We start from the raw sequence: 8,221 nt of genomic DNA, 5'->3' as shown, positions 1-8,221 counted from the left end.
CTGTTCTCAAAACAAACAAAAGAATACATGTCATAATTTTGTAATTATTCTTTAAAAGTAGGCTACTTTATATATTCTGTGTTGTAGGCTACAGCGTATATTTACATCATACACTAAGGGCAATGAGGTTCAAAATGAATCTTTTTAAAAAAAAAAAGAAAAAAAAAAGAGTAGTCTTCCTTATCCCTTTGGCCAAAGTTTTGTCAATGCCCACAGTTTTTGAGGAGAGATTTCATACTACTAAATACAACCTATGCTACAAAAGAAGAAAACCCACAGCACCCTCTCACCCTAAAAACCAGCAGAAGTATGCAGCCTAGAAATCCAGTTTATATTCTGAATGTCCTGATAACAGAATTCAAGCAGTAAGGATGAAAAAAAAAAAGTACATGGCTATTTCTAGAGTTCTTCAGTTTGGTAGCAATACAGCAAAGCATAAATAACAGACTTTCACTCTTGGTTGCCATATGTATACTGCCACAGCACAAGTTATTGACAGGACGTAGAGAAGCACCTATTAAGGATGTTTCACTCTTTCTATATGATATTTATTTCCCTTTCTCAAAATGCTTATGGATAGTTTTAAATTTAACCTTAAATACAAGTGCCCTTATAATCCTTTCTTTCCTCCAGGAAGTAAATTATTATTAAATTTGTGTTCCTTTACTCAGAGTTCAAGCAACAGACAAAGAAAAAAACCAAACCACAAAACCCAAACCCCATATCCTTATGTATTATGAAATAATTAAAAAAAATACTATCAACTGATTTTTTTAAAATTAGCTAAACTTTTTAAAAAACAGCCTGTGATATTGAAATCAGAACGCAGGAAGTGCAGAGCTGTGCATCTGTGCAGAACTCATTACATGATGTAATCAGCAAGTGTCAAAGATAAGCAAAGCTATCATCTGCACCTGCCTCCAGTCTCATTACATACCATTTTTCTGCCCATTTGGTGGATAGAAATACTGTTTCCAACCCAGCCTTAAACATACTTTAAGAACTTTGTAGAGTAGGGCTGATGGTTGGACTCAATGATCCCAAGGGTCTTTTCCAACCTGAATGATTCTGTGATTAAAAAAATCCTCCAAACAAAACAATACCAACACTCCTCACATCCTACTTTTAAGAACAGACAGTAATTAGACCCCTCTGAGTGAGGATGAACAGTAATTCCTAGCATGTCTACAATTCTGCAATGCAAAACACGGGATTGAGACTGTTAAGTTACACAGTATCTTCCATGAAAAATGCTAAAAGGAAAAAATGACATTTTTAGAGCTAGAATTGAATCTTCAAGAAATATCTAAGCTTTTCCATTTAAATTATTATGTCACATGAAGAAAATTTTAAGATGTACAACCTTAAAGAACAAATATGCAACGCTTACCTCCACAGCAAATGATGGCAGCAACAAAAAGGGATATATCGCTATCATCCAATTCTAGTGCATTGAATTTCATTGCAAAATCAAATTTTGGCTCCATTATATCACAGAATGGCTTTCTCAGGCTTTTCAGGAACTCCCGGGTTATAAAACCGTTTCCATAGGCTACCAGCATCCCGTCCTTGTTCATCACAGATGCTAACATGGCAAATATGGCTTCATAAACTCCGTATTTTAACAGTGTCACTTGATCATTCAAGTCGAGATTGGAGAAGCCAGGGATAGATTTGGCAAATTCAGTAAGTTCTGTGACGGTCTCTACAGACGTACACTGGCAGCAGTGGAAGATTCGAACTTCTGCTTCCTTGTTCTGAATTCCATTGGCTACCAATTTTGCCACCAGGGTCTTCTCTGCCATACACAAGGTATCCATATCATGTATAACAAATGGCTACAGAGAAAAAAAAGAAAAGACTAATTCAGTTACAAAATCATGGTTATTAACCATTGGTTTCCTAAAGAATAGGAATTCTGATATTTAACTTTTATGCTAATCAGTCTTCAACTATCAATAAACCACGAGTTCTTTCATATTTCTGCATAAAGAGAAACCACATATTGCAGAACTACAAGCTGCAATATTGAAGAACCAGTCGGCTCTGCAAACGACAATGCAAGTAGTAAAATGTAAACATATATGACATATCTTTAATCTAGCTTTATGTAGTAGTTATAGTGAAGATCCAGAAGTACTGTGCTTAGTATGCATATATCCAGCTCAGAGCAAGTCCCAGAAGGTTCACAAAAAACTCGTATTACCTTCTCCAGAAGTCCAGGTTATTCTGCCTACACTCCTATCGATTCCTAAACTAACTACACTTGATGCACATCATGATGCTTTCCTGAAGTATCCTAGGGGGAATACAGACAGTCATTTAAATATAGGACAGAATATTTGCACAAGAACGTGAACCCTGTACTACTCTTGTGTTTTATCATCAGATTTTCATAGAATATGTCCCAGCTGATCTGCCACAGCAATTCAGCTCATCTTTCTAGCTACAGTTAGTGCGAAGTCATCTCTAAACCCAGAATCCCACCAGAATTTCAGAAAACACAAAATTTCAGTCTTGATTGTGGTCTGTTCTATAGCCCCCTTAATTTAAAAAGGTACATAAACTGATGAGCCAGTCTCTTAAAACTAAAAAAATAAGGCATTCAGACTTTAAGAACAAACAGAGTTCAAAAATATTTTGATACATATCTGAAGAGCAGTAATCAAAACAGGACAATTTCCTAAAGAAAAACAACGAAATCCAATACTTCCCAGCCTACCAAAGTCATGGCAATTGACCTTGAACATAAATCTAGTTCCATAAGCACCTTCCTGTGTTGTTTTGCTCATCTCAGATTAAATATCATGAGGAATACTTGGTGTTGTTAGAAACTCATTTCACTTGGAAAACTGTCAAACGTGTTGTTTTCCCCCAATTTTCCATTTTTTAAATGCTTATGGCAACTACACATTCCATCTCCCTTCAGTACTTAGACTTACACAGAACAGAACTTTCTATATGCATGTGGACATGAGCAGAAAGTGGTAAAGCAATAAACCCACCACATTTCTGAACCCTTTAAAAGATGTAGACTATCTAGTAAATCTTTTGGGAATTTATCATCAATTCACTATGCAGAAAATAGGTATGGCCAAGGACTTGGGAGCTGAATTTAAAAGTGATACCTTGTCATCATGAAAAATGTTAGTTTATTCTGAAATAAATGATAGCGGTGCCAAGAATTAGGATTCACTAAAATCAACTGTTAATGCACTGTTCAGAAACAGGTGGGTTAATTACCAACAAAAAACCCCTCTTTTTAAAAGTTTATTTTTCTGTTAAAAAGTCAAAAGAAAATGAAAATGTTTGTTTTCCCATGGAATGGTGAAATAGCTTAAAACCCCTCCTCTACCCTGCATATTGAAGAATGAGCAAAGCAGCCTGTTTATAATATACTGGGTCTGATTCCTCATTAATTTTTTCTTGTAAAGCCACTTTTACTGGTCTAGTCACTATTAGCTAGTCAATTGGATGACTATAATCAGAGAGCCTTGATCGCATAAACGCTAATACAAAAATTAAGATGCAGTCATCTAGAATCCCTGCATGTATGATATATATTGTAATTTATGATTCTGATGTGTGGTAAGAAGCTGGAAAAGGACTTTATGCAGATACCTGCTTGGTAAGGTGTTAAAGCATGGTATTTACTGTAAGCTTATGTCAGCTTGTACTCCCAAAAGAGTTTAAGCCTCTGCTTAATTTTGAGCATCACTTTAATCCAATGAAAAAGACTGGGATTATTCCTATGTCTCTCTTTTAATGCAGAAGCCTGTGTGCTTGGCTAGACTAGACTATAATATGCCAAATTCCATAATTTAAAAGACAGCTTGCTTACAATTTTTGTAGCACTCATCCCCACAGTTACATGGTTTTTATTATGGCATATGTAAAACCTCTTCCCTGCAAATTTTTAAATTAAAATTCTTGGTAAAATAAGATACTTATCTTCTACATATAACTAACATAAATCACACCAAAATTTTAAGAAATATACATAAAGTGAAACAAGTCAGCCCTTACAATGGTTATACAATCTCATATGCTACAAAACAAAAAGCAGTTGATAGCATTAGGTAGACCTTGGCTAAATTATCCTGAAAGAAAAATAACCTCTGCAGCATATTGTCTTCACAACCTTGCTAGCTTCTCCCTTTCAAAGCAACCATACAGTAAAGATCAGGAAGGCCGGGTGAGGAAATGGCCAGAACTGTAAAGAAAGAATTACAAACTCAAGTTTTCTTTCCCCTCCTGCCATTGGTATTGTTGTGATTAAAACAGAAGTCATACAGCTCCTGTACACCCTAAAAAATAATGGTATTTATCCTGGCATTTGTGGCACAAAAACAGCATTTTTTTTTTTTTTCCACTGTCATAACAGGAAATTCATTTTGATCCATTTCCCCCACCCATACCAAGAGGTATTCACATTCAGATGTCACTTTTTTTTTATTAAGAACTAATTTTCTTTCCCTTTATGCAGCTACTATAATTTAAAGTTATGGGCTCCCATTTACAAATTAATCACCTGATTTTCCTAAGTCTTCTTATTATTCTTACAGTGGCTAAAAGCAACCATATTTACTCCAGGTATTCTTTTTGCGTATTTCACGTCTGTATTAGCATGATATTTATTTTCTAAAAGACTTGCTTAAGAGTTTAACAAATTATTATAAACACCTTATGTACTTGCCGGCTTTACTTTCAAGTTACAGCAAAAGTACTTACTGGATTGTTATTAGTTTTCCCTGCAAGGATGATTCTGGCTTTAACCTTGTTCATATTGAAGTTTTTCAGGTAAGCATCATGAATTCTTTTGGCAAGTGATTTAAGATCTGCCATTTCTGAATCTTCTACATAATTTTCACCTGTTAGAATTTCTGCTTTCAACTTGGCCTTCTCAGACCTTGGCATTCGTCCAAAACGTATTGCTGATGGGAAGACATAATTGTAAAACAAACGTAAGTTATATAAAATTCTGTGCCTTTGCCTGTTGCTGATTAGAGCAGTAAGACTTTCTGTCTAGAAGAACTGAGGTAGATCTAGTATCTTTATTATGATAAATTCACGAGGGAAAAAAAATCTCATCCTTTCCAACACAGTCAGTGATTAATTATCAAGACAATATGCTAAACTGAAGGTAATCAGATGTTTCAAAACACAAGCTGGCATCTGCAATGAGCCAGAACGCATGCCTTTTTCCGTCTACATTACCTAAGCAGTTGTATTTTGTTTTCTTCTTATTGTGTTCTACAAGTCCCAACATAAAACTCAAAATCCACCTTGGGAATTCTAAAAAAACTGAGTAAACTTATGTCAGGAGCTTGGCAGAGAGCACGCACGCCAGCTGAAGAGCTGCCTGGGGAGTTACTGCACCGGGAATGCTGCAACGGAGTTGGGCCTGAATCCCGTTGCCGATTCTGAACCTGCTGGGGCGTTTCGTTCTTTATGCACTGAATGTTCAGTTCAACATATTTGTACTATCTAGTGAGAACAAACCACACCAGAGACCCAGATTTATGCTCAAAGGCTACAGTCAACAAAAGCTCCTCCTAGACCCAGCATTTTACACTTCTTTTTTCAAGGGATTAGCCTTTCGAGACCAGAGAGGATGAGAAAAGAGTTTGAGCATCCGATCTAGACATTGGGATATTCTTTTGAGAGGCAGGAGATGTGAGTTTGAAACACCACTGGGTACAGAGGTCTCCCAATTTTTAGGCAAGTGGTCTTGCCATTTAGCAACAAAACAGGTGTGTCCACATCCTTCTTATTTTCAAACTAAACCAGCTCCATTTTAAGAGGGGCTGATGGCGTGCAAGATTTTGAGATGGCTAAGATAGCTCTTACTCCATTTCAGCGTCTAACCACCGAGAGGACAGAACCTCACTGCTTAGACTGAGCAATTCAGAGCATGTGCAGAATTAGCCCTTCAACACACCCCAGGAATTTTCTCATGTCATAAGAAGGTGTCTTATGGCAAAGAGGTGACTCTAGGCATGATCTGAAATACAGTTTTTGACTTAAATGGAAGCCTGATATGGAAGCCCTGTTCAGAATCTGGCCATGGGTCTACTGGAAAAGTGGAAGATCTGTTCTAAACCAGAACTTGCAGTTTTAAGGTCATGGCTGTAAATCTAGTTCTAACTCTTTTCCTGAGAAGTACTGCCTGCAAGTTAGCAGCCATATCCTTCCCCCCACTGCCTCCCATGGGTTTGCTGCAGTAAAAGTCCTACTACTCCCTTTATCTGGAGCACAGGTACCCACAGCGTTTTAGAAGGACGAAATGGCTTCAACTGAATGTTCATTCCTGCCAACCAGCACAGCTCCCTGCTCAACTCCTGCCCCTGGGATGTTACTTTGTTGGCTGGCACACTCCTCCAAAGTCTGCTGCTTCAGGTAGGTTATCATCAGTCCTGCAGAGACTACCAACCCTCTCCCAAAGGGCCTTAATCTCAGTCAAGGCTCACCACAAGAGAGCCAGACTTCCCCAGAACCAGAAAGTCAACTCTCCCAACGTCTCTTGCTAGGACTCTAGACTACAATGCCACAGACAGCTTCCCCAACCACGTCCCCACCCCAGCTATCTTGACTGCATAGTTTCCTTAGGAAGTTCATCTCCTAACCCACAGCTTTTCACCTAGCCCAACATTTTCACCTACTCCTAAACTGCACCCAATCCCAAGTTCAGCCTTGACACTTCAGACCTACGTAGGAAAAGGAAGCTACTGTCATCTGGCCAACCAAAACGTGTTTTCTCATGGCTTGGCCTCTCCCTCTTTACCAAAGTTGCTTAGCAAGCTACACACTGTGCATAAAACTGCCTTGTGGGTTGAAATTGGCCTGTAAACCACAGGTTTACCAGCCTTATCTTAAATCATTAACACAAACAATAACAATTTTTAAACTGGGTATCTAAACGCTCTGAATTTTTACCATTCCATTTAACAAAATCCACCAGATTCCTGTTCCATAGTCAGCACAGATCCTCACCCTCTCCCCACACTCCCTGAACCATCTGCCCAAGAGCTGTTGCACTGTAACCTGAAAAGTAATGAAGTCTGATTTTCTACAGATTTCTATCCTACGTCACTCCCTCCTACAATGAGCTAGTTGTTCCTCTCCTGCTCCTCTACAACGCCCTCGATCAGAAATCTTCCAGTATTGAAATTTGTTTCAATGGGAGTAATGGTGCCAAAGTTCTGGGTGAAGAAAGCAACTAAATGAACATTCATATGGACAAACAGACATCCGGCAAATTGCGTAAAGCTCACAACAGTACATTTGGCAGCTGGATATCAATTACATTAACTACTCATTAGGGAAACTGGTGTCCCCTGCCATGATCTATACTGTAAAAATCTGAGGTTCAACTCCTATGTGTAAGTAAAAATGCTATCCAAGTGCCTGCTTCCAGAAGCAGACTCTGGGTAGGAACAAACAAATTAAGGGCACTCTTACCTACCATTATGTGACATTCCAACTGAAAGGCACTTTTGAAAACGACAGTATTGGCACTTATTACGGTTTTTTTTCTGAATTTTGCAGTTGCGATCACATTTATCATAGATGAGTTTTAAACGAATTGTTCTTCTAAAAAAACCCTATAAAAAGTTTGAGAGAAGAATATGTAATGTTAAAGAATGTTGAGTACTAAACTTCAATCATACAGGTAAATTTTTTTCTTTTATTGTTTATTGATGTCACTAGCAAAACAATATGCAAAGTATAACCTGTCCAGAGGTTAGAATCTGTGCAGTGAAATGGTGTGTATGAAGGCATGTATAGAATGGCAGACAGGAAAGGAGGGAGTAGCTCTCAGCCCTCTTCCCTGGGAGAAGATCAAGAGCCCAGAGTACCTGAGCAGACTTGCCCTTGAGGGTTAAACAAAAACCAGCTCACATACTGCTTTGGTACGCAGTCTCTCAGCATCCCCTGTCAGAAATAACCTTCATCTTTCATATGTGCAAGTCACACAAACAAAGAAAAACCTATAACTTAACAGATCTCACCGTGACGTCTTGATAATGCAACGTAAGTTTAGTCTCATACTACAAAATCACAGAGTTAGCAAATTTAGAGACATTGCAACGTTTTGCTTCACATGACATAACAACATGTCGTTTAGACTGTGGGACACAACTGACAGTGAACTGGCTCCCCATCTCTTAATAGATATTCTATCATTATTCTGTAAAATTTATATTTGAATTACATATTC

The 8,221-nt window shown here is 37.9% G+C and overlaps 1 protein-coding gene across 5 annotated transcripts in view; it reads right to left on the bottom strand.

Moving 5' to 3' along the window:
* The window catches only part of PPARA (peroxisome proliferator activated receptor alpha), a 43,666-nt gene that overhangs the window by 8,056 nt on the left and 27,389 nt on the right, over positions 1 to 8,221 (bottom strand). For all 5 annotated transcript variants that reach the window (XM_074825634.1, XM_074825636.1, XM_074825633.1 and 2 more), the window contains 3 exons: positions 7,466 to 7,604; positions 4,732 to 4,934; positions 1,391 to 1,838 (listed from right to left, as the gene is read on the bottom strand). In XM_074825634.1, the coding sequence (XP_074681735.1) occupies positions 1,391 to 1,838; positions 4,732 to 4,934; positions 7,466 to 7,604 (790 nt within the window). The remainder of the gene's footprint in view (positions 1 to 1,390; positions 1,839 to 4,731; positions 4,935 to 7,465; positions 7,605 to 8,221) is intronic.

Source organism: Strix aluco, chromosome 5, assembly GCF_031877795.1.
Source record: "Strix aluco isolate bStrAlu1 chromosome 5, bStrAlu1.hap1, whole genome shotgun sequence".
NCBI classification, from domain to species: domain Eukaryota; kingdom Metazoa; phylum Chordata; class Aves; order Strigiformes; family Strigidae; genus Strix; species Strix aluco.
Note: the sequence above shows the minus strand (reverse complement) of the source record. Positions and strands in the feature narration are given on the sequence as shown.